Source organism: Rhinolophus sinicus, linkage group LG17 (assembly GCF_036562045.2).
Source record: "Rhinolophus sinicus isolate RSC01 linkage group LG17, ASM3656204v1, whole genome shotgun sequence".
NCBI classification, from domain to species: Eukaryota; Metazoa; Chordata; class Mammalia; order Chiroptera; family Rhinolophidae; genus Rhinolophus; species Rhinolophus sinicus.
The window spans coordinates 8211320-8238272 of NC_133766.1; the positions used below are offsets into that span (position 1 = coordinate 8211320).

Here is a 26953-nt window from a genome sequence, read left to right on the forward strand (position 1 = left end):
GCTAGAAATATTCTTGTGTATACGCGTAAGAATTTCCGTGTACTAGATACCTAGAAGTGGACTTGCTGGGTCGTGAGGCATGCATATTTTCAACTTCACTTAAAATACCAAATTGTTTTACAAAAGTTGTTATGTCAATTTAGATTACCATTAGCAACAATTTAATGTTTCCAAATTTTGTTCCTAGGAAACCGAGGGATCAAAAGAGGTACTTTGTTTTTTCTTCAAAGTTTTAAACCGTATGCAATTAAAAAATAAAATAACGACTTTCCTATTTGTAATTTAAAAATTGGTGATAGATGCCAAATTGTGGTACATTAGAAATTACCATAGGCCTTAACTTGTCCTGGGAGATTAACTTGCTCAGAATAGAGCTTTTTCTGCCATCTGTGTGCCATGTATTTGAACTTGGTATAAAAGTGAAGAAATAAAGACTTGGCATTTTCCTGCTGAAAAGGTACCAAGTTCTGCTCTCATAATCTCTTAATATGAGAAACTACTAGTCTTCTGGGTTTAATTACATTCCTAAAAAGAAAGGAATAAAGAAGGAAAGAAGGAAGGAAGGAAGGAAGGAAGGAAGGAAGGAAGGAAGGAAGGAAGGAAGGGAGGAAGGAAGGAAAAGGGAGGGAGAGAGGAAGATATAAGTTCTATAAATCAAGACCTCAATCTTTCCTCCAAAAATGAATAAAGAAATTAAGCTTGTATTTTATTTTTCCTTCAAAAACTCCCATGACTTGAATTCAAGCCATGCGCATATACCTAGCAGAACATTTGAAGTGATGTAAAATGTCTCACTCTTGCATTCAAAATTTCTCTGATGTAAAAAAGTCTATATTTCCGTAGAGAAACAATAAAATAGCAGTGCTCTCAATACCATAAATTAGTGCATTCTGCTCGCATGAGTCCTATAAGCGTTGAAGACCCTACCTTAACCCGGCTCCCATTCATCCTCCCATGTCTTAGATGGGAGGGCGCTCTGTACAAATAGGTTTACTATTCACCTAAGCTGCTCACTGTAGCAAAAGAGCCAAAGGAGGGAAAAGAAACACACTTTAAAGGAAACACATGTTAAAGTTTCTTCTCCTACGGAGAGATGGAGAGATATGTGAAAAGGGGCAGGGATGTGTCCTGTTAGCCGAAAGCTCACCAATAAGTAAAACATTATGTCCAATACTACATTTGAAGCCAGTCGACAAGCTCGCTAACTGCTGCTCTAGCAGCTACACTGGGCCCTGACCGTGGATTCTAAGCACAAGACCACCGAATACAAAGGTCAGTGACCTTGGGAAAGGAGCTGGAACCACGGCACTTCTGGGTGGCTCCCTTTGACAGTGGAATATTCTCTCTGGATTCCCAATTTGCATTCCAGTGGGGCCCTTCTAAGAAGAGCACAGGACATGTCAGCTTCATCCCCATGTACCCCACCATGTTCGTCATGACTGTGGGTGCCATAACACACCATGGAACATGGCTACCCAAACCTGGAACCTATGAATAAAATAAGAATCCCTCAATGGTGCTTAGGGAAGTAAACCAACTTAGGTAAATATTTCTCGATGTAGTTCACCTTCTGTATTAAGGCTTGTGTCAGCAATCACTCAGTGGGCCAGGAGATTCCAAAGATATGTACATAGAACCATAAAGGATTCCTCTATACAAACTAGGTGAGCGTGCTATCCCTAGTCTAACCATTGCCAGGGCTCCTTTTATCCGGCGAGGAAGAACAGGTGTTGAAAAAACTTGAAGGCATTTAAAATAGTAACTAACAGAGAAGGCTTAAATGTTATATTGACCTGAGTTTGAGTGATGGATCCATCAACTGTCAGCTGTGCGACCCCTGAGTAAGTTATTTAACTTCTCCGATCCTTACTTGTCTCCACTGTTGGAAAGCTAGAAGTTGATACCAGATCTGTCTTCAAAGCCTGTTCTTTTAACCAGCACACTGGACTGCTCCATGCACTTTAAACGGCACCTTGCTTGTGGGACTCACCACATCTCTGCAGGCTGGTTGATTTATCTTCAGGACTACCTTCTTCAATCAAAAGCCATAACAACTAAAGCTAAACTCCAAGGCACAAGAGAAACATCTTTTTACTATGTTTCACACATGCACAAGCTCAATAGTTGGGTCTGAGACAGAGGCGTATCACCTTCAAAGAGTAATGAGACTGATAAATATGGTCCGTTCACAGCACGGAAAACCACACTCGAGTGTGGAAGCCACACTGCAGGTTAACCAGTTGTCTCCAAATCAAACATGGCTCCGAAACAGGAAATGTCTACTGTTTTGAAAGCTGAGATACAAAATTATAGTTGAGATATGAAATTTTAATTGACTAATTTGGCAAACCTTTCATATTCTCCAGAGAGAGTCATAATATCTAAATGTCTTAAATTAGAAATTACAGTTCTTTTGCGATATCACAGAGAGTTTTACAACACTTCTGAACACAGGGGTTTAGATTACGTGACTTAGAGTTGTCAGATAAATGCCATAATGACAAGTTTTGGCCACAGTACAATCAGTATTTGTGGGAAGCATAGCCATCTAAAGATGGCATGTCTGACTAAGAACATTCAAATTCAAAACATTTTAAAATTATGTAGCTAAACAAAATGTAACTGAAAGTCGCATCTGCCCCCTGCACCACAATTTGCAAACCCTACCTCAGAGAACAGGAGATACTATCACCCCTTCCATTGTTCCTCAGGATTCCCTACAAGCAAAATGGGCAACTATGATGGCCGAGAGAGACTCTGGAAGTCACGCTGCACCCTTTCCTGTGTCAAGTCAACCGTCTCCTGGCTGGCTTTTAAGTGGAGAACTGTTACCCACTCTACAGAGCCAGGCGCAGTCCCGTCCAACTCTCATACCACAGGCTCATCTCCATCCGTACTGTGCCATGCACATGCCATTCCCATGTTCACCCCCACTACCGTCCTTTGCTCATCTTTCGTCCACAATGTCAAATTGCTTCCCTTTTCTTAGGCCAAGACAAAACTAATCTTTAATTTCATTCATGTTGTGTTTTTTTACTCGACACAAAGGGCACAGAAGTGGGATGGACTCAGACTGCCTTGTGAGGGTAGGGAAGGCTTCAGGAGAGGTGACATGCATGCAGGATTTAGAAGGAAGGAGGGATGACTGACTGCCAAGTGGAGAATGTGGGAAGAACATTCTAGAACATTCAAGTGGAGATAATAGGAAGAACATTCTAGAACATTCAAGTGGAGAAGGCAGAAAGAACATTCTAGGGAACAGCATGTACAAAGTCTTGAAAGAGTCGTGAAAGGCCACAGCAGGCTTGCAAGGATAAGATGCTGAAGAAGCTGGCTTCATTCAGAAGGAGAAGACCCTTGTTTGACTCACTGAAGTGACAGAACTTGACCCTGGAGACAAATGGAAACCAAAGGCTCTGATTTGGGTCAAGACCCATAGTGAAGCCCATGTCTTCATGGAGTCTGATCTTATCATGCAGTACCTCCTCCTCAGCATTCCTGCACACCTTAATATGATACCACGCAACCAGGTGCTATGACGTACAGCTATTACAGTATCTCAGTCTGTGTTTCCATCGACTAGAAAAGACCTGAGGGCAGGAAATCTTTCACTTTTTTTAACTTCTGTATCGTAATACTGTGTTTCCCGGAAAATAAGGCCTAGCTGGACAATCAGCTCTAATGTGTCTTTTGGAGCAAAAATTAATATAAGACCCAGTCTTATTTTACTATAATGTAAGTCTGGGTATAATATAACATGATATGATATGATATGATATGATATGATATGATATGATATGATATGATATGATATAATGTGATATGATATGATATAGTATAATATAATATAATATAATATAATAATATATAATATAATACTGGGTCTTATACTAATTTTTGCTCCAAAAGATCCACTAGAGCTGATTGTCCAGCTAGGCCTTATTTTCGGGGAAACACGGTGGTGCCCAGCAAGTGAATGCCCAGTAAATTCCCAGGACTGACGAATTCAGACTCCTCCAGATGATGACTTAAGCAAACTAGGTTCCAGAGATAACAGTAGGGAAAGCTCTAAATCAAAGTGATTTCAGCCCTTACTACTGGCTAAGAGTGACAAGACCCAGGACCACAAAAGTTAACTTCAAAAGCAACTGCACTTGAGTCTACCCTCCATGAAGCTGGACTCCTCTCCCTTTCTGCCCAGTTCTCCTCTGCCACCCAAGCAGAGATTCACACATATTCCCCCTGGGAATACTGGGCCAGAAGGGACAGGTCCCACCTCATCTCTGGTTCCGAACATACCCTGTTGACTGGCCTGGGACGATCAATGCAGCTGGCCCTAGAGTGAGAGAGTGAGTCTGCTCTGTGTGTAAATACCAAGTTGCAAGAGGTTACCATAGCAACCCCAGCAGGGTGCTGCAGTGGGCCGCTTTGCACAGAGGGGCAGAAAACCCCTTCTTAACCTCTGGAGTTTTGCTGGGCACATTGGATCCCAGTAGTCCCATCATGGCTTTAGGCCCTTGGCTTTGGGATTCTGCAAAAAAGGAAGTGGAATGTTGAATACCTGCTAGTCCAATCTCCCTGTTTCCATGTACTACACATGTCCCTCTTCATGCACCGTAAACACTGCATGTGGAGCCCAAAACAGGCTCTTTAAAAACACACAATTCCCGATACACGTTCTTATGCACAACACACATCAGCGTGACTTCAACAAGAAATGTACATCCACTGAATAACCCGGCAATTGTGCTTTAATGAGCAGCATATCGACAGGGTTCCCACTCCCACTCAGCCCTCTGTTCTTATTATGTTATTAGTACATTTTTCATACAAAAAATAATGCCATTAAGAGTGTAGGTTGGGTTTAGTGGGGTTGTCTGAGCTGCACTCCGGGAACTGAAAAACAACTTTTCAAAAGACGAGACAATTTTTGAAATTGCTTTTCCATAGGGGTGGAGAATGGGGATTTACTCTTCTACTTGTTAAAGTTTTTGTGTGAAGATGTGTCTTGTGAAGAGCATGAGGAGATGTTAGATAACATCCCACTCGAGGCCCTCACCTACATGTGGCCGTCAGGAAGGAAGCCATGCTCCTGCCACGCGAGTTCTAGTTGCTGGGGCACCGAGTAGATGAAGCAGCCTCTGGACATTGGTTTTTTTCTTGGATCTAGAGACTTGTGATTATCTTTGAATTCTCTCCTGGGCAAAATAAGAATGCCTTACAGCATCACTAAAGAAATGGATGGCATGGGCAGGGCGTGCACAGCACGGTGAAAGGTACACCCGCCCATGGAAAAGTGAGGGGAATTTTGGTTAAGGACGTCACATGAAGCTGTGGAGCTTTGTGAGACGCTGGAGCAGGACCATAGTATCTTTACAGCTTGGTTATGGAAAAGGGGGAGGGGGGATTAAAAGTGACGTAGAGTTTCCAGTGCCTGAAGGAGTTTCATGGCCTAAGAAAATGAAAATAGGAGCACCAAGAGAGATGTAAACAAAGGAAAGAAGGAAGCAAGGAAGCAAGGAAGGAAGGAAGGAAGGAAGGAAGGAAGGAAGGAAGGAAGGAAGTCTCGCTCAGGGAGACCAGGTGTGCAGGAACGCCTACGCCCACCTAAGGTAGCCATGAGAACAAAGAAGATAATTACAGGCTACTGCTCGATGATTTCTTTATCCAGGGATATGTGAGGTGACATGGAGAAGTGAAGGTGACTGCATGAGGGGCTGTTCTATGTAGGCATGGCGGCAGGGCTTGCCAGGATGGACACCAGGGGTGCAGGAAACTTGAGTAATCTAAAGGAAGGCCAGAGAGCGCGCGTCAGTAACCTGGTGACAGATGAAGAGCTCTCAATGAGTGAAGCCTAGAGATCCAGCCGGTGCAATCCGGCCTGCACATGCCTGGCAAGGTGACAACGGGATGCCGGTTTCCAACTCCCCCAGCAACTATGGGTGGAGGTGGGTGTCCAGGGGGTGTGAGGCAAAGAACTGAGAATGTGGCCAGGGCGTAGGGAGCAGGGCTCTGTTCGCTGAGCTGGTGGCAGACAAGAAGTGCTCTGTCCATGTGCTGCTGAATGAAAGCTGGGAGGTCAAACTGGGAAGGGTTTCAGAGAGACTCCTGCAACCTGTTCCTTTGAGGCAGGGTGGCTACAGAGAGGTTGAGGACCCAGCATCCAAGTGGGACGCGGGGGGAAGTCAGGTGCTAGGTGGTGCTGGCCTGCAAGTGCGTGTGGAGAATGGTCTGGAATGGGGCGGATCCAGCCAGGCAGGAGTGGGGGAGGGGAGGTCGCCGGCCAGTGGGTGTGTGTGGAGCGAGCCGAGGTGGGGGGTGGGGCGCAGGGCCAGCGCCTCGGGCCGCCTCGACCGCCCTAGGGACTCACCCAGCACGAAGTAGGGCAGCTCCGTGTTCTCCAGGTCGTCCACCACGACCATTTCTCCCGGGAAGTCGTTGCGCACGGAGAAGAGGAGCTTGGGCTCGGAGGCCGAGGGGCTGTGCATGATGCTTAGGTCGTTCTCGCGCAGGAAGGGCAGTGCCGACACCGTGATGCTTTTGAGCTTGCACTCCAGCTCCTTGGAGGGATCCACGTCGCCGGTGGCCGTGGCCAGCACCGCTGCCGGCCCCCAGCAGCAAGCGAGCAGGGTGCAGAGCCCGGCTAAAGCCATCTTGAGCCCCGGCGCCTTCCTCCCAGCGCTGCGAAGGTGGGGGAGGCAGCGAGCGGGGAGCGAGCGAGCGAGCGCGCGAGGGAGGCGGGGGCGGTTGGGGAGGGGACGTGCAGCCTGCGATCCCTGGTCCCCCGAACAAGATGCCGCTTCCAGTGCGTGCGCGGGGCTGAGCCGCTGATGCCTGGAGAGCCCGCGTCCTTTGTTTCTGGGAGCTGCTTATCAGGGGAAGGGAAAGGGGGAGGGGGAGAGGAGAAAAGGGGAAGGAAGGACGTAGGGAGAAAAGAGGAAGGGAGCCGAGGATTCCAGGGAATCAGGTCAGCCCCCGCAGGCTACTGGTGCTGCCGCCCTTCTCCACCCTGTCACCCCCCAGGAGAAGCACGCGCTTGGCTACTAACCACCTGCACAGCATTTTTTAGAAAATTGGTCTTTGCAAAATCTTCCCTCTCGCATCATCGTCCAGATGGGTTGGGAAGGGCACACACCTAAAAAGCTGCTTACTCAGAGCAGGTGATGGTGCAGGGTGGTCTCTGTAGGTGCAAATTCACCCCCACTTGTCTTGTGGGTAATAACATTCTTTTTTTTTTTACCCACTAGTTGGATTTATATACTGGATAAGCAGGAGCTGGGATAAATGCACATCTGTACTTTTTACTCTGTACTAACTTTGCAGAAATAGTTAATGAAAATGTAAGTTATAGATAAATCAAAAGGTTGATATGAACAACAAAAACCAAAGCCGACCAGCTGTATACAGTTAAGTGGGAGACCAGAACTTTTATTTGCAGCTTTTCTCCACCGCTTTGTTTCCTTTTGTTACAAATGTATCTGTTGTAACCAATATAAAGACAATTTAGGGAACGGTATGATTGATATTTTTAAAAAGTAGAGCTAACTCAAAGAAACGCTGAGTCTTTAAGTTTAGAGAATCCAGTAAATAGAACAGAGCTGGAAGAAAATGCGAGAAAAACTAAAGTTGCTGAGCACTCTTACAAGTGGAAAAGACATTAAAAAAAGTATTCTTGGGATCACAACCCAATCAAGAGTGGAACAGGATGGATAAAAACAACAACCATAAAAACAAAAGCCCATATAAGTTTTGTTTCCATTAGTGCTGGGTAGTGAGTGTTGTCTTAAAGCAATAACAACACATAATAAAGTGGTAGAAAGTGGCATTTGTGTGTGCTGGAATCTGATCTTTAACTCAACTTTCACATGATAACCAACAACTTATTTGAGAAGTATGCCCTCCACCGTCATTTATTCAATGCTGTAAGACTGTTATACATAATGCCTACTCTCTAGGAATTTAATACACCACCATTTTTAAAAAGGACCCCCATTTTGGAAACAATTTCATTCTTACTCTACTTGGTGTCAATTTATTGCCATATGTGAATGCATGTCCTTTAAAAGAAAAAAGCTTTTGCCATGTATTTCACAGGGTATTCTAGTTGATTAAAGGGAATAGAGAAAATCAGCCATATTTAAGGTCACGTTTAAGGGGTGCAAGATGGGTTTGCCACAAAAAAGAAAAGAAAACTCTATTACAAGTTTGAATCCGATGTATCTGAGCACTAACCCAGAGGTATAGTACTATGTAACATTGCAAAGTCCTGCAAAAAAAAAAAAGACTTATCAGCTCATGACCTTTCTAAAACTCATCCTTATCTTCGTTACTCCCCTAGGAGTTACTGAGGGAAAGAAAGACTCTATGATGATACTTTTTTCCTACTCTCCCTAGCAGAGAAAGCAGTATTAAATTTAATTATATAAGGTTTGCCATTGAAAAATTAACATGGATGCCAGGAAAACATACTTAGTCCTGGAATGTGAAAAACGGCAAGAAACTACCAGCTCATCTATTAGTCTAGTCTCTTGCTTAACAGGTGAGGGAACTGAGGCCAGTGAAACATTGAGGAGATTTACCCAAAAGCAATCTTCTAAAAAGGGGTGGAGACCACAAGATTTCTTGCCTGGTGCTCTTTCCACTACACGGTATGTGGTATGTCTGGGAGCAGCCATGATAATCATTGAGTTTCATGGGTCACAGTAACTCATTCAGTAAACATCTGCACACCTGGCTACCATGTTTCCCCGAAAATAAGACCTAACCAGAAAATAAGCCCTCCTGAAAAAGGCATGATTTTTCAGGATGACATCCCCTGAACATAAGCCCTAATGCATCTTTTGGAGCAAAAATTAATATAAGACCCGGTCTTATTTTCTGGGAAACATGGCAGGCTGGGTAGTAGGCTAGGCCTGGACAGATTCTAGAAAAAAAGGGCTTCTGCTTTTGAGTAGCGTATTATCTGCTATTATTTTGAAATCTTTCTTTGTAATTTTCTGAAGGGTTTGAGTCATTTTAGAGAACCCAACTGAACTATTTAGGGTTGATTTTCTGATGAGTCAGTATCTAACTTTCTTTGCCAATCCATAGTCATTTTTTACATGCTTTCTTATTCATACTTACAAGATCAAATAACACATTGATAAAATGGCCCTGTGAAATGTGTACTGAGTTGGAAACAGTTGGAAGTTGGTGTCTCAAGTGTTCACAGACCTCTTTCTCAATGGAAGGATAGAGTAAGAAAACTGTACAAATAAAAAGAGAGTATTTTGCCAGTACACTGGATTCCTATAAACACACATACAAGGTCCTCTAGCCTCCTCTTAGGGAAGTCATTACCGAGAGTTGGGGGAGAGGCAGAAGTTCACAAAAACCACACCATTGTGCTGTGTGATGTTTTACGTTTAAATGCGACTGGAAGAAATTTGCATGCGTCTCTATCATTACCTTTGTGCAAAGGTAACATGATGTGATGGAACATCAGGCCTGGATTCAAGTCTCAGCTCTGTTATTTGCTTATTTGGAGGTGAGCCTGGACCACTCTTATCTTCAGTGTCCCCATCAAGGAAATGGGATCAGTGATCTCTGCCCACCCCAGGTGCTACAGATAACAAAAGCGCAAGTATTGAAATTCACTAAGACGCTATCAATGATCCGGTTCTGTTATCTCCAATCCTGACTTTTCTCCCGAGGGCCAACTTCCTATATTCAAGTATATCTGCATACCTAGCTCCGTGTTTCCCCGAAAACAAGACCTAACCAGAAAATAAGCCCTCCTGGAAAAAGCATGATTTTTCAGGAGGACATCCCCTGCACACAAGCCCTAATGCATCTTTTGGAGCAAAAATTAATATAAGACCCGGTCTTATTTTCTGGGAAACATGGCAGGCTGGATATTAGGCTAGGCCTGGACAGATTCTAGAAGAAAAGGACTTCTGCTAGCAGGCACTAACCGGGTTGATCTTCGTGAAATCTTGCTTTCATCATGGTATTATAAAGGTTCCCCCATTCCAAGGGATAAAGTTCACGCATGGTTTGGAAATTGAAAAACTCCTTCAAATCCCATATTTAGTCTCTTAGATGTTTTGCTTACTACCCCATCCCCCGCCACAACACACATACACATCCCAATCAAATTAAAGCCAATTTTCCATTTTCACTCTTCCCACACATTTTGTCCACCTGGAATGCACTACTCTGTTCTCCAATTTGTCCCAGCTCTGCAGACCAATATCCAGCCTCTTTTATGCAGTGAGACCTTCCATCGCTTCCTTTTCCCATAGTGCTGCTCATGGAGGACTTACACACACACACATACACACACACACACACACACACACACACACACACACCACCTTAAGAAGCAAGGCCACTTCCTGATACAATAAATAGCATTATTCAATGTTCTTACTAGCAACGTAGAAACAATAATACATGCCTTTTAGAATTGTTGTGAGAAGGAAATGATATTATGTATACAGGATCTGACACATTTTAGGCATTTAGTTGCTGATTGCTTTTGCCATTATCCCCGTATTCAATTACTTCAGAAAGAAAGTAGCCTTTAGAATCTTCTTCATGAGATTCCCCCCCCACCACCACCACCATGTAGTAGCCAAAAGAAAATTAAGTGATTTACACTCTTTGGAGTATACCCAGGATAAATTATTGTGGCATGTCCACCAAAAGACATGTACGAGAACATTCGTAGCAGGTTTATTCGTAATAGACAAAAGCAGAAACAACCCAAATATGCGTCAATAGGAGAATATATAAACATCGTGTAGTCATGCAATGAAATACTACACAGCAATAAAAAAATAAACAAACATACAACGACATAAATGAATCTCATAGCCATAATGATAAATGGAAGAAACCAGACACATAAGACTGTATAGTCTAAGATTCTATATTCATGGAATTCAAGAACAGGTAACATCAATCTTTGATGATAGAAATCAGAATAGTATCTCTGGGGGAGAGAATGGTTTCACTGAGAAGGGCGGGACTAGCTTCCTGAAGTTCTGGACGATTTGTGGGCACTGTTCACATGGATGAATATACAGGCAAAAATTCACCAAAAATTCACCTGTAGAAGTCTTTAATGTTTAACCTCATTAGATGTTTCTCCAGGACTTCAAACTCCATAGGAGAAGAAAGCAGAGGCAAGTGCTTTGTTTTGTTTTCAAGTTGTCTCCCAACTCCACCCCTTTTCCCTCTTTAGAGATCTTGGAAAATGTAACTCTTTCCACTGAGGTTGATAACCATTTGTTCAGTGACTCCCTCCCTTTACCGACTCCCTTCTCTCATTTTACAAGAGTCTCAACATCTTGTGTCTTATCACCTGGGATAAGTTCCGGGGGCCTGTCTCTTAGAAGCACAGAAGTAAATAACTCAGCAGTTGGACAGCAACAGATTTAGGCTGTCACTGGTTCACTTGCATGTTTTATTCAATAGGAGAGCTGGGGACCCTCTGGGAAGACTGTGCTCTGACACATTTTATAGCTTAAGTAAACCGATACCTAGAGTATGGAGAAGGAATTTCAAACCTGTATAAGATACAGAGACAGGGTTACAGGCCAAAGTGATGCCTGGTTGGGACTCAGGGTGTGTGTGTAAGGGATATTTCTAATTTCCCCCCATTCATTCAGAACATCTGGCTCCCTGATGCTTTTTAGCTAATCCTAATTTATATTACTTTGGCATTCATCAAACCTCTGCATTCTTTTATTTTTTGCTGTTGTATTTTTCTTTTTCTTTTTCTTTTTTTTTTACACAAAATAATCTTTGATGTTGCTCTCCACTCAAGAAACTGAACCAAAACACTTCTCTCCCTTTCTGGCTGCGTATTCACCTCTGTATATTTCCCTCACCACATGATTTAGTGGGAACCTCCTAAATTCCTTTGCCAGCTTCAACCTCCAGTTCTTCTGTTGCATTGGAGTTTTCTTCAACTATTAGTTTCCCCTGCTCTTGCCGAAATTTAGTGCAGTATGCTAGCTCGCTAGACACAATTCAGTTTTCTATCCTCATTAGTACATCAAGAATATATTTCACACTGATTCAATATTTCTTTCTCCCCCCACACCCCAGTTCACAGGCTCAGCAACAGCACCTGCTTCATAGAAACAAGGCTGGTCCTGTTCTGAATCTCTGGTCTTCCTTTAAAAACCAAATGGAGGCCCACAGTCCCTCTTCCTGACACACACGGAAGTGAAAGAAGACACACAGAGGGAAACACCACAGGCAAAACAATTCCCTCTTTTGGAAGCAGGACATTTCCCCCCCACCCCCTTAATTTCTCCCCAAGGGTTTTTCTTGCCTTTGTCTTCACAATCCTGGTTTGGGGACAGAATGTTTCTTGATTTAGCTGGTCCTCTCTCCACTCTTCTTACTGAGTTTCTCCTGTCTTCTCTCTCTCTTCCTCTCTCTCTCTCTCTCTCTCTCTCTCACACACACACACACACACACACACACAGTGACAAAGTATTTCTCACTTGGGGGCTCATTTCCGTTTGGGACCAAGAGGCTAAACTACACAAAACAACTGAATAAAACTCCAATTATTAAGAAAATGTGTCAGATGGGCCCCTATCTCTGAGAGTTCTAGCTAAGCAAGCACACAAAATGGTCTGGGACAAATGATCACTGTAACTCCGGAAGGTGAGAAGAACATGTAATCAGCTCCCAGGCTTCTCCCCGGTCCTCCGCCTTCTTACACTCTCCAACTCCCCAGCGGGGAATTTACCCAAACCTTCCTAACCCACGCCAGAAAGTCCCTGCTACCAGGCTGCGGGGGTTAAAAGAGCTGGTCCCTCGCCTGCCCGCTGACCAAAGGACACAGCCGGTGAGGCTCCGAGCCCGCCCCCTGCCAAGCCGCCAGCCAATGGGCGCCTGTGGGGACTGTGGCTCTGTGTCCCATTGGCTGCCAACCTACGTGCATAAGAAAGAGAGGCAGGCCGGGCAGCATTGTTATCTTAAGACACTCATCTGGTGTCTGAGTCTGCAGGTGACACGGCTTAGGTGCAGAGCGCAGAGTCGGAGCTGGAACGCGCGGCTGCAGCCGGAGCTGGAATCCGCCCGCCTCGCCTCGGGAGCTGCGGGCAGCAGCTGGACAGATCCTCCGCAGCGCGGGCGCAGCCCGTTTGCACCGGCCCGGGGACGTGCACCTGCCGCCAGGCGCCAGCGCAGAGACAGGGCTGCGGGCAGCCGAGCCGGCACTGAAGCCGGCGGAACGGGCTTTGCCCATGTGCGAGGCACTGACTTCGGGAGAGAGGAAGGGCCGGTGAGTCCCTTCAGAGTTGCAAGCAAGACAAGAGCTTGGGTTTCCCCTCGGCGGACGGACAGGGGACACCCCCGACTGGGTGTTGCACTTTCCTTCCCTCTCCCCGCCGCGTGCTCCCCGGCCCAGCGGCGCCGAAGCCCCACTTCAAACCTGCTTCGGGTGCCGGGGATCCAGGCTGCTCAGTGGGGAGGCAGCCGGCAAGCGGTAGCGCGGCGGCGGCAGCGGCCAAGCCGGGAGCAAGAGAATTTGAAAAGAGACTTCCTTTGCCTCTCACCCGCTGAAGCGGAGGCATTCGCTTTTCCCAAATGAGAAAGAACCACGAGAAATCATGAAGTAGAAACTTTGGAAAGCTGCCACTGGAAATGTTGCACGAAAACCTGGGATCTGTTAGGAGTCTCCTTCCCGTCAGTGGAGGTTTGGGGAGCAGCTGATACAGCCAGGAGGGCTCTTGCAAGGATTCAAGGTAACGGTGCAGGCTTTGGGTGATTTTTCTCCATCCCCGTCTCCTTGTCCTTTCGGTGTGTCCCTTGGTGGGGGGATCATTTGCCCCCCTACAACCCTCTCGCCCTGGTTCCTGGCAGCTGCAGGCGGAGGGAATGATCCCACGTCTCAGTTTCTGTCTGGTGGAGCTGAGCAGTGGACTTTGGGGTTTAGCTAGAGATGGCCCTCTTACTGCTCCCTGGTGTTGCATGGCTGTCACAGCTTGGGAACTCTGCCTGACCTATATTGCTTTTAAGTCCTCAAAGTTAGTGCAACTCCCATTAGCTTCAGAAAATCCAATTGGGCTGCATAATTACTGAAATGACAAGGGCTTTTGCCTACCGGTGCGGAGGCTCCACTCAACTGCACGCGGTTCACTGTTTGGGAAGGACCCACAGAGGTGGGGTTGTGATACGTGATACATGTATACGTCCATCGTCCCAGGTCCATGAAGCTCTGTGGCATGTCTGTAGAGGTCAGTGTCTTTCTCGGATGAACATGCAGCCAAGAAAAAACATTCTGAAGAGTGAACCCTGTGGGTTGCAAAGAGTGTCCCCAGGGTGGTGGCAGAAGCCCCTTGGTGGAGTTGAGCCTGGCAACACCCTGGAGACACACTGCTGTGATGGAAGGAGGCTGACATTAGCTGGCGATCGCTCTCCCTGCTTTTGTGATCATCTGGGTACACGGTCTAACGCTGCCTGTGGGGTGCGTGTGTGTCTGTCTGCGCTCACAGCTGTATGCAGGAAGCGGGCTGCCAACACAACCACCGTGCGTGTGCAGCTCTGCCCAGGCCCCAGATGCTGAAGTGTTCCTTTCTCGTAGGAGTCTGAACTTGCGAGATGCTGTTTCAGCCCAGAGGAGTTTTCTCCTCACCAAGCAGTCCCTCTGTGTGGTACATATTTATCCAGGCTGTATAGACCTAAGCCAAATATCAACTAATAAGCAAGCTAATGCACTGTAACATAATTGAACAGGCCCCTGTGTAAAGAACTATGTGTGTGCTCTTGCTAGCCCTCGGAGCCGGACGCCCTGAGCAGGAAGAAATGTTTTGTTCAAAGGATAGCAATTCAAACAGACCATGCTTACAGCTGGGCAATCTGGGCCTTCTCCAACAGGGACAATAACATGTGAGCACAGACCAATCAGGAGGTTAAAGGCAGACTGCCAACCAAGTATTTCTGCCTCTGTCGTTCTCCAGACATGGGCATGTTGAAGGGACACTCGCTGACCACGCTCTCTAGAATACATGCAATGCCAGTATTAACCAAGCAGCTCGAGTCTTTTTACAGAATCCCCTGGGGGGCAGTCTGCTGACATCAGGCAACAGCTAAGTAATGCTGGAGTTGGTGTGTGTTCCCTCTTCACTTCACACGTGTGTGTGTGTGTGTGTGTGTGTGTGTGTGTGTGTGTGTGTGTGTGAGATTTGTTGAAGGCAGGACTCTTGGAGTTCCCTCTCAGCCAGAATAAGTTGCTTTGCAGTATTGGGGGCATGACCAAGCAAAGCTACCATGATGGTCCTGAAACCTTACCAGTGTCACAGCTGCTGCCTACTATGGGGGAAGATGCATACTGGGGTAGGTGAGGCGCGTGGGTCCTGTGAAATGTTCGAGGGAGAGGAAGCAAATGTCAGACTATGGTCTTCCTTGCTGGAGGGCAGCTGCCTCCAAAGGGTCTGACAGCTGGCTGCGGCCATGGAGAAGACAGAGCATCCTGACCCTGGCTGCTCCCTCCTCATCAAAAATGGGGCCGGCTTTGTCTCCCGGCCTGGAGTGATGTGTGCTGCAGTGTGGACAGAAGAAAGCAGGAGAGGAGGGAAGGGCTGGGAAGGGAGAAGCGTTCCTGCCCTGTTAGCTCTGGGCCAGTCTCAAGGATGGCGAGCACCTTCTCCCTTTTGGCCTTTGAAGATCATCCTCTGGGTGTTACTTTCTGGCCTCCTAACAGGTTGTTTACTGAGCAAGGCCAGAGGGCAGAGAAGATCCCTGCGTCATCAACTCCTGGTCCCCTTTCCCCAGGCAAAGGCTAGCCCCTGGGGAGCAGCACATCTCATAAAGGAGATTCCCTCCGGGAAGATGCTCCAAACTCCCTCCCTGGCGCACAAACAAGAGGTAATCTGGACGGACTGGAGACGTCTGCGTGGGCACTTTCTGCTGACTGGGGTGCTTAGTGCCGAGGTTTCCTACTTAGTGTTTTGTTTTCCCCATTGTGCAGTGTATTTTTGGTGATTCAACTCTTTCTCTGAAATAAGACCTTGTCTACATTTTATAATGGCATCCTTCCCAAAATGCTGGGAGCATTTTAGGGAGCTCATCTAATTAATCCTCACATGGCTTCTTGTCTCATTTGTCTTTGATTACCCTAAGAAATAGAGGTAGAATGATTTTAGCCTCTTTCTTGGAAAAGCGAGGGCAGAGAACCTTGGAAAGATAAACCAACTGCTTTCCTCTGGGTCAGACAGCAATGAAGGGGAACTATCGGGTGGGGTGTGGGTCTCACCACTGCTAAACCAACCCCAGGCTCCACGATTTCTCCAAAGGACTGGTTGAATTTTTATGACTGTGGTTTGTTTCAGTGGTTCTGTTTTCTAGAGGGACTGGAGGTTGCAGTGGCATAGAGCTTCCCCTCTGGCACTGACCCAAGGACGGTGAGGGGTAAAAGTCTTCTAAGACCTTGCGTTTACCCTCAGTGATCTTACAGTCTAGTTAGGAAAATAGGCTATCCTCTGGGAAAAAGGTAAGTGGCAGTGTACATTCTAAACAGCAGTTCAATCCGAGAGATTCGTGAGGCTGACCTAATTAGTCCACGATTGATTTGTGCAGATAATGAGAGCTGTCAGTATTCTAAGGAGGGAGGATTTGAGGTGTGCCAGGGAGGATGGGTGGGATTTGTTTGGAGAGGGAGAAATGGAGAAAGGACTCCAGCTGACAGATGCTAAAAGCAGCAGAGTAGAAAGGCTGTATATATCAAGCTTGTGTATTTCCTTGGGGTTTTACCCTGTGCCATGTCTCCCCTCGGACTCTGGGAATACTACACATCTGGGTTAATTATTGGCCTAGAGGAAGCTGCCCTCAGACCAGGCAGAGGACTTGGGAACGTTGGGCATCTCATTAGGAGTTAGAAATGACCTAGCCTCCCACTCTCAAGCCTAATCCATACATTATGGGAAAAATAGCGCGCCAGGTCAGGGAGCTTATCAACAGCATATTAAACAAATTGAATGAAGATATTGGGGAAAGCAAGAAAAATTCAAGAAAACGTGAGGCAATCTTCTCATATTTTAGCATCAGACACTCCTAAGAGAGAGCCTTGCTTTTCCTCTAGTTCTATTTCCCCACCCAAATGTCCTTATTGGGGTTTACTTGGAGCCAGCAAAATGCCAAAGCCTTTAGGCATTTCGCACTGAGTAGATTTTCAATTTTAAGATTCTTGAGCGTGCCCATGTCCATAACCTCTTGTCTCGCCTCCTCTTTCCCTTTTAATAAAACATATGCTGTAGCAGTCCCAAAGGAGGAGACCACAGAAAAGCAGAAGGGGTGGGGTTGGGATTGCCTGCAGCTGTACCACGGGGCACTGTGACTGCTCAGCTGAGCAGCAGAGGGGACAGGCCATCGACCAGCCTGGACAGCTCCAAGGAAGGGCCAAGGGTTGCCGACCACCAGGAGATGGCTGTGAACGGGCAGCCACACACCTTTGCTCTAGACCAGGAACCTGGTCCCCTGGAGAGGGGCTCAGGCAAAGCCACAGTCCTGCGAGGGAACTGGTGACACAACCACTCTAGTCACTGGTCTTCACATGGTTTCAGACATGTATTCACCCTGCATGTCACTGGTTGCTTGGGTGGCCCCCTTCCCACATGGAGAAAGTCCCTATCAAGCACTGAGACTGGAGTGACTTGTCTGAAGTCACAGCATATTTGCTCTCAGGTCCAGAGGAAAATCCCCAAGAACCCAGTGTCTCTGATTGCGCAGCCCCAGGAGTTCACTCTGGGGACAAGTCCTGAGGGACACAGACTTTCTCTTAAAAAGCCTCCCCTAGGCCTTGTTGTCACCTTGGTTTCCTGTGTTAAATGACCATGCAGCTGGACAGGGGGGCAGATGCCTTTTCTCTTTCTGATTCACAAATAAACATGGCCATGTTTGGGGGCTAAGGTAGAGGTCCAGGCCCTGCATGGGTGGTCACCGATTGTGGGTGAAAGCCTCTTCTCTTTGGGAGTCAAGAGATAGGCAGCTCAGTTTTGCTTCAGACTGGGGACTGCCCTGGGAATGTCTCACCTGACCAATTAGGATGCAGGCTGATTTCCTTTGAAATCGTCACTCTGCGATGCAGATGGACGTAAAATGGAGTAACATGGTGACAGCATGGAATCGTCAACATTCAGTTCCTTTTACTAAAGCTCGCATGAAATGCAGCTATTTCTGGGATGCTTGACTGAGCATGGGGTGCGGGCTGTCTGATACCTCACAGGACTGAGCCCAGCCTGCCCTGCATTACCGATGCCCCAGCACTAGCCACGTGGGGCCCTCGAGCACCTGTGTGCTATAACATACACACTGAATTTTGAAGACTTAGTTCAAAAAAAAAAGTAAAATATCTCATCGGTATTTTTTAAATGTGAACTACATGTTAACATGAGAATATCCTGGATATTCTGGGTTACATAAAATACAAGAAGATTAGTTTCATCCATTTGCGTGTCCTCTTTAATGTGGCCACTAGAAAAGTCAACACCATATACGTGGTTCGCATTATATTTCTTTTGACAGTGCTGGTCTAGCCCCTGCAGAGTGGTGGCAGGTAATGTGGACAAAGGGCAGAGGCAGGAGGCAGGAAGAGCCAGAGATGTGAAAAGAGAGAACATAGAGAGAGGGGTGCCGAGCAGCTCAGAGAGCCCCAGGCCGTGTGTTTCTGAGCTCTAAAGTCAAGGGGGGCACAAAGAGATACACTGGCTCCTATTTGAGGGGGACCTCATCAACTGGGGCTCAGCCCACCCAAAGTGTTTGTGGAGCTTTGCATCTCTCAGTTCACATGCAAACAATTAGCAGGTAGGCAATCTGGTAGTTCTATCCTAATATTTTCGAGTTTCTACCTGACAGTCAAAATACTCGTAACCAAGTAAATTATCTTTAGGGTCTCACTCCAAAGTGTGAGGACACAACCATTGGGATCCGCTCGCTGTGTTTGATTTTCCAATCCCCTTCTCCTTTTCATCTCTACCACGTTACCATTTTTTCCTTCTGAGAGCTTTCCTTCGAATCAGATATATCGATAGCATGGCAGGGGGCGAGAGGGTGAAGAATGTTTTACAAAATTTTTACAAAATGTTTCACAGTCTTTCTCTCACCTGATCCTCACAATATTCCAGTGGGCTGGTTAATATCTCCATTCAAAGTTCTCCATGATCCGGCCCCAAACACCTTTATAACTTTGTTTTCTAACCCTCCTCTTTGTATGCACTTCATTCAGTCTTGCTTAATCAAACTGCTCTACTTCCTGTTTGTCAATGTTACTATGGAAAGTAGGGATGACTACCTCTCTGAGCCTCAGTTTCACCATCTAGAAAATAAAAAATACTAATACCCCATTTTTCAAAGAGTTGTTCTGACTGTTAAATGAGATAAAATACTTGAGGTGCCAGGGACATGGCAGATGCTCAAGAAATGCCCATCTCCTTCCTTACCAGGGGTCTTTCTTCACTTTGATATCGCCAAGGTTCAAATGTGAGCTTATTACACACCAATTTCCCACACAAAACATTCCCATTCTCTAAATTCCCTGCTTTGGTTAATGGCATAACCAACCCCCCAGAGACATAATTAAGAAATATGGGTTGTCCTGGGCTCCACTTTCTCTCGCACAGCCCCCCACAGCCAATCAACCCCCAAGACCTGACAAGGTTCACCTCTTAATGATTTCTCAAAGCCATCCTCCTTCCTCCCGCTTCCCTCTTCCTGCCACTCGCTTTTGTCACGTCCTCATCCCTTCTGACCTGGACTTTCCCAATACTTGGTCTCCCTGTTCTGTCCCTGGAAAGGCTAGCCAGACCAGTCTCCTCCTTGTAGTTAGGGTGACCTTTCAAAACGGTAAATTTGATTATGTGTCTCCCCTTATTGTGATTCTCCAGTGACTCCCACCACTCGCAGAATAAAATCCAAATCTCTTAGGATGACCAACAGGAGCTCCTTCATGAGCTGGTCTAACAGCCTCTCCTTGCATCTCTCCACATCCCTCTTGTCACTCCAGCAACCAGAAACAAGGGACTGCTCCATCTTGGCACAGCACTCAAAGGCTGTTAGACGTGCTGTGTTGTTTTCTTGCAGAACCTTCCTGTGCTCTGTTCTCTGTTTCCTGAGGGTTACTGAGTTTCAATATTCTAAGGATTATCTCCTCTGTGAAGACTTCCCTGAGACTCTAGGAAAGAATTAATTGCCTCCTTCTCTACACGCCTACGCATCTCATGCAAACTCTGTGTTTGTACTCTACCCACCACACTGTAATGATTTGTTTATGTGGCTATCTCCTGCACACAGAGGCAGGGTTGGGGTTGGGTTGTAAGACATACTTCTCAGGAAATATTTATTTGGTATATTATTACAAATATGTGCCGGGAACTCTTCTTAGCCACTGGGAATTCAGCAGTGAACAACAGATCAAAGTCCTGCCGTCAAGTTGCTCATATTCTAGAGGGAAGGTAGGGTGGTAAACACAATACTGACTATTATTAACATCGCTGATTATAGCTAATGCTTTAATAGCATCTATGTGCCGGCACCGTAATGAAAGCGTCTACATACATTAACTCATTTACTTCATCGAATGATCCTATAATTCCCATTTTAATAATTCCTATATTCCCATTTTATAGAGGATCCATTGGAGGCTCAGAGAGGTTAAACAATTTGTCCAAGGTCACACAGAGAGTAAATGGGGTAGCTGGCATTCTAACCCAGTTCAGATTCCAAGTCCATATTGTTTATTACTATGGTATCCAGGAAAACAAACATGTAAACAAAGAAATGAGAGAATGTTTAGGTGCTGATAATGAAAAAGATTATTGAAATAGAGTATTATAGGAAAGAGTGATGGAGGTGGTGGTCAGGAAAAGGTCTCTTAGAGGAGGGGACATTTAAATTGAGACCTGATTTTTCAATTGAGGACGTAGAAAGTCCAGGGAAGGATAGAATGTGGGCATCTAAAGAAGAGAAAGTGTACTCTGTCACCAAGCCTCTCACTGCCATGATGTCTGCCCCTCACCATTGGAGGTACCAGACTTGGTCCCTGGTGGTCTTGGGGAGCAGCAAATTGTCCAAATGTTCCCAAACCCCTCTGCCATCAGTCCACTTGTCCTTCCTGTTCTTTTGGGTTAAGACATATCTCACAAGGCACCTGGTTTGCCTCTCTCCACAAAGGTAGAAGGTGCGGACATACAGACACATACGCACACACGCACACACGCACGTGCATCCCTGCTCTGCCGCACCACTTTATTTCACTTCTGTCCTGTGAATGACGTGTCATCAAAACCTTAGTGAAGTGACAGGCACAGGCACAACCAAAGGTTGGAGGCAACCCAAAGACATAAGCAAAAGGGGAAAAGAAAATTCTTTTTTAACAGGATGAGAAGTGAATTGGACTGGAGGGAGAAATGGGAATTTGATCAGGGAGGGAGATGCCGAGGGGGTGGGGCGGTGGGGCTTCTAAGATGCTCACTGTACTCTTTCCTGACCTGGGTAGTAGTCTGTGCTATCCTTTTCCATATATATGTGCATATATGTACTCATGTATGCACACACATACACATACATACACACAACAGCCGTGTATGCACATACATACACATGTATCTTCTCTACGAATAGTTCCCATAGTAAGAATAAAGAAATGATTTGGAGAGCCGGTGAAACAGGTGAGCCAAGTTCATACATATTCAATATACATCCAAAGCCTGCTTTAGGATAAAAACTATACTAGGTCCGTGTTTACTTATATTATCTCATTTAATTTCTATTACAACCTTATGAAGTAAGTATCATTCCTGTTTACAGACTGAAACTGAGGAAGGCAAAGCACAGAGGAGGTGCCATTCAGAGCCAGGCCTCCTGTCCCTGCACCATGCCCCTGCCTTCCTGGCAGGAAAGCTCTGAGAGTCTGCAAGGTGGGGAGAAAAGGCCTGTGACCTCGGGGTCAAATCTGGGCTTCAATCTAGTCTTAGCCACTTGCTGTGTGACCTTAGGTATGTTCTAGAACCTCTCTGAGCTTCAGCATCCCCTCTAGGAAAATGGCAACGATAACCCCTTGTCTTCTACAAACATCACGAAGATGAACAGCGATTTAAAACTATCAGCAAACGGCTGCTGTTTTCAGCTGTTGCTTTTGTGTCCCTAAGCAGGAAAGCTGCTAAGACAGAATTCCACGGAGAGCAACGATGGCCCTTAGCTGGGGTCAGTGTCGGTAGTAGCTTCCCTGTATTCTGTCCCATGCCAGCGAATCAGGCACTTCCTGGCAGTTGTTACCATATGCCAGGCACCACGCTAAGTGCTTCGCAGGCATTGTCTCATTTAATCACCTAACAACTCTCCGAGAAGGGCTGTTATCTTTTGTTTATAGATGAGGAAATTAACATTCAGAGAGATTCAATAACTAACCCAAGGTCACACAACCGGGTAGTGGCAGAGCTCGGGTTTGCATCCAAGTTTGTTAGATCCCAAAGCACAGGCTCTCGGGACCCGGCCTTTGGCACTGTGATCACTGTCTTAGGTCACATCCAGGGGAAGGGCAGCTTTGTGGTCAAGGTCAGGGTAACTGCTCCAGGATCTGTGCTCCATGAGTTGGGTGGGATGGAGGCATTGCGAGACCCTCGGGGCATTTCTGGGCAGGCCAAGCGGGTTGGTGCCCATTCAAAACTGCCTTACAGTTTCAAGTGTCCTGCTTTACATACTGGGCACTTGGTGTGTGATGGCTGAATCTTTCAAGTGCCTCTGTTTCTGAATACAGGTGTGCTCCTTTTTCAAAAGAGCAGGCTTTCAAAACAAAATAAGAGTTGAGTGTCCTTAGGCTTGGAGGAAAAGGTTTCCGTGAGTTACACAAGGACATGTTAGCAGTGGTTTTTAACCTTTCACAAAAGCAGATGGCGCTAATGAAGTAAACCCTTACCTGGAACCCCAATATATGAAGCAGAGAAAACCAGACCGCCCTGATTGGACCCGGCCTGGGGGCCTGGAGCTCCCCCACCTGTCCCTTCTCTTTCCTCACCCATAAGTGGGAGGCATCTCCTTGAAACGTAAAGGCTGTCCAAAACACATTGAAAATTACCATACTACAGAATTCCTTTGAAAAGCAAAACTTGTGATTCATTTAAAATAACAGGTGACATAGCACATTGATTTTAAAATACGAGACACTCAGCGACCCCACACATCTATGAAGTTCAGTGAGCCTAGGACACATGACTGTCATTCCCCTTTGTCCCTGATGACTGAAGATGCATGAAGTTCAATGCCTGTGAACAAACGCCCGCTGTGTGTCCGCACGGGCTGCACCCTCTACAACCAGCTGTAAGATGTCAGTCAATGCTAGCAACTCTCCACAAAGGAAATATTGTTGTTCCCATTTTAAAGATGAGAAAAATTAAGTATACAGAGGTGAAGTCAATTACCCAAAATCTCACAGCTTGTGAGTTAGTAGAGTCGGGATTCAAACCCAAGTCACGGGGTGGGTTAGAGAGCCAGAGTCTTGCCACCAACCCCTGCAGCCTCTTTCACCATAAATGGGGAGTAATACGGCTTCTCTCGAAGTTACTTACTTTTCACAATACTCCTCAGTTGCGAGATTTTACAGAAGAATGCTCTCTGGACCCTCTGGCCTTCAGTGCTTCTACTTCTATAGGGCACTGAGGTCTCCTGGGACCTGGGCTGTGGTCCTCCCTCACTGTCCCTTCCCTTCTTCATCCCCAGCCACAGGGACAGCCTGGCCATCAGTGTGCAGCCCCAGGGGAGGGGGCAGGGGGCTGGGTGACTAGGGGACCCTGCTCTCTTCCTCTCTCCCAGGCCTGTGCAGCTTCCTAAGCACCAGTTTGGTAGACAGGGCTTCCTGGAAGAGCGTGGGGTGGGGCTGCAGAGGGAAGTCCTTGGGATCTCCTTGAGGCCAGAGGGATGCTTAAGCCTCAGTAAGGAGAGTGGGGGCAGTTCATTTCTGCCTCCCCCTCACTTGCATTCAGCCATTTGGCATACCATAAATAGGGCGTCAGGCAGGAGCAGCGGGTGGACGAGCAGTGTTCCGCGGGTGATGGGGTCCAGGGGTCTCCGTGCACGCGCCTCTTTGCGTTTCCGCAATCTTAGCTCCTTAGGATTTGAGCCCTTCAGGATAACGGAGCACAGTCAGCATCCTCCTGAAGCCTCGGGGCACTAGAGACCCCTAGAGGCCAAAGGCTGCGTTACAAGCCCCTCGTCCTGGAAGTGCACGCAAGGTTCCTAGAGGTGGTGGCTGGTACCTTTCCTAAAATCTTTGCCTGTAGTATGTGTGTGTGTGTTGTAGAAAGCAACCCTGGGGTCTTCCCTCCATCCTTGTTCCACCCATTCTCCCTCGGAAGGCCAGCACCCTCTGCTGCCAGCACCTACTCAACCCCTACAGCCACCAAAAGTCTGCCCTCCCTGGCAACTCCCTACCACCTCCTTCAAAATAATAGCTTTCCCTCGGGGCACTTCACACCTCTCAGTAACCTGATCAACTAATTTGCACTTAAGTATTAATGACTAATAACGATTTAATAGGCTGCCCTCTCAATTAACACTCAAGCATTTAGAAAGAGAAATTTACAGATTTTAACCTAAGTAGGAGACTTGTGTTTTTCCCTCTTGAGATGAACTATAGGCCCCTCAAAATGAACCGTGAAGACAGCTGGCCTTTCAGCACATATCCTGCATCATTGCTGAGCTCAGCAATGTTGGGGGGGGGGGCTGCACAGGCGGAGTCCCCCAGAAGTCCTGCTCTGATGCACAGTCCTTAAAGAGACTGCCTTGTGCTTTGGGGTTTGGGGGTGGGGAGAGAACACAGGAGACTCCGTCTCTGTTACCTCCTCCTCTAAAGCTAAATCAGGGCTTATTTGACCGAGAGAAACCCAAGGCCGCCAAGTCCATGATAACACCCACATGTCCTTCATTAAGAGAGGCCTGGAATGCAAGCGTTCACAGAGGTGCTTCCTGACATCTCTATATCATGTCTCTAGAGGTCTAATGGGCTTTCACTGACATGAGGTGACCTTGCCATCAAGAGAATAGGGTCAGGGATGATTGACTTGGGTTCAGGTGCTTGGCAGGCTCTGCTAGGTTCTAGCTATGTGACCTTGCCAAATTACTTAATTATGTAAGCCTCAGGCTACATACCCATCTGTCAAATGGGTGTAGTAAACTTTACATCATGGATTGCTTTAATGAAATGAAATAATGCAGAATTAGCACTCCCCAGAATGTCTGGTACATAAAGAGTACTCAATAAAAGACACTTTTTCTTAATCACCTTATTTTTATGCTGATTATTTTTTCCCTAGCCTAAACTCAGTTGTAGGGCAGCATTCAGAGGCTGTGTTTATTATTTAAAAGCAAGTGAAGCCACGGTTGGTTTGATAATGAACTCGAGTTCTTTCCAGGTGACAGCTCTGTATGAGATTCCCCCCAACCCTGCTTCATTTCTTTAAATGTATCTCACAAATGCAGTCAACAAAATAGATTTGGCAGTGACTTAAGACTTAATGCGTTTTGGAAAGAAAAAAAAAAAGCCATAACAAAAACTGGTTTGTTTCTGTGATATATGGTTCATGTGATATGACAAAAATCCATTTTTATGCTTAGGAAAATTGGCTAATTTTAAAACAGTTGACACGTGCCATATGCACATGGAGTAATGATAGAGTTTGCTCAGGCAAACAACAGAAGAACACAGAGCCAGTGATATTTCTGTTAGGGCTTCAGTCGGTTCAATTCTTATTTGGTGGCCGACCTCCTCCACAGAGGAGAGGAGAGTGACATGGAAAATGAACTGCCGGTGGCCTCAGGTGCTAGAGTCAGATATTCGATCATAAAGATACCAACTACCAACCTTGGGCCACGAACACCATGTTTTCATGACGTGAGTGAGAAGAGACTTAGAAACGTACCGATATAGTAAGCTTTACGTGCAAGAAAGGAAACAGTACAGAAAGATACTATCTGGATAAAAGGGGAGAAGCGTGCAAAGGATGCTGAATTGTTGAGCCAGCCGATTGGGAGTGACCCCTGAACTTTGCCTGATCCTTTCTCCAGCTGGACACAGGGATGGTTTTTGGACTTCAGACACTGCTTCTCATGCCCTTAGGATCCTCTGCTTCACAGAATTGTATAAATCACACTGAAAGGGGAATCCCACGCATTTTCCATTACTGCTAGTTAGGGCCAAGAGATTCCATGTGAAAATAAGATGCTGCACAGGTTGCATATGAAATAAGAAGTGATTATAAAAAGTTTAAGGCAGAGATAAGCTCTCTGTTATCTTGATGGCCCTACCGAAGATTGCTCCACTGCCAGTTCCTAGTATAGGTCAGCTAGATACCCAGCCCCATAACAGGCTAATGATACGTAGTCTACTTGATTTTTTAAAAAAAGGCTTTATTTTATTTTATTTCTTTCAAGGCAATATTTAATTAGTGACTGCAGAGGGAAAGAGCTGAGTAGCTTAGAGAAGGTTTATAGTTCAGGTCTGCAGGACTCAGCAATTTGACATTCTAATCCTGTTATTTCTCACCTGAAACTGAACAGAGTCAGCAGGGTTGGGTTTTTTTTTCCTCTCCCTATAATTCATCTAAGCTATTAGCTTTTCCCTCTCCTGACTTCCCGCTCTCATCCTTTGCTTCACTGACTTCTTTGTCCTGTTTGCTACTGCATTTTTTTCCCCAGGAATCAAACAACAAAACAAAACAAAATGAAAACCAATATCTTGGTGGTTCATTTGTAACTAAGCCATTTAGAAGAGAAATTAATTCTCCCTCTCTCTGCTTTAATTCCCAGAATGAGCCCGCAGTACCCCATGCGAACTTGACTCCTAAGGCGATTGCAGCCAAGGTCCTACAGGGATGCTCGGCAAGAGCGTGAGCAGTGTCTGGCCCTCGTTCCCTTCTCCATTATAGATTCTAAACACCTTGGAGCCAGCATCTGAGTCTTA

At 46.1% G+C, this 26953-nt stretch overlaps 2 protein-coding genes across 3 annotated transcripts in view; one reads left to right on the forward strand and one right to left on the reverse strand.

The window, feature by feature from the left end:
* ASTN1 (astrotactin 1) overlaps nt 1-6859 on the reverse strand; it is a 290332-nt gene extending 283473 nt beyond the window's left edge. The window contains exon 1 of one of the 2 annotated variants that reach the window (XM_019728222.2): nt 6371-6859. In XM_019728222.2, coding sequence (XP_019583781.2) covers nt 6371-6653 — 283 coding nt within the window. In that variant the 5' untranslated portion in view covers nt 6654-6859. The remainder of the gene's footprint in view (nt 1-6370) is intronic. The other variant, XM_019728300.2, reaches the window with a different exon arrangement.
* A 6128-nt stretch (nt 6860-12987) lies between these two features.
* BRINP2 (BMP/retinoic acid inducible neural specific 2) overlaps nt 12988-26953 on the forward strand; it is a 91664-nt gene continuing 77698 nt past the window's right edge. The window contains exon 1 of the mRNA XM_019728423.2: nt 12988-13751. The gene's annotated coding sequence lies outside the window, so the exon portion shown is untranslated. The remainder of the gene's footprint in view (nt 13752-26953) is intronic.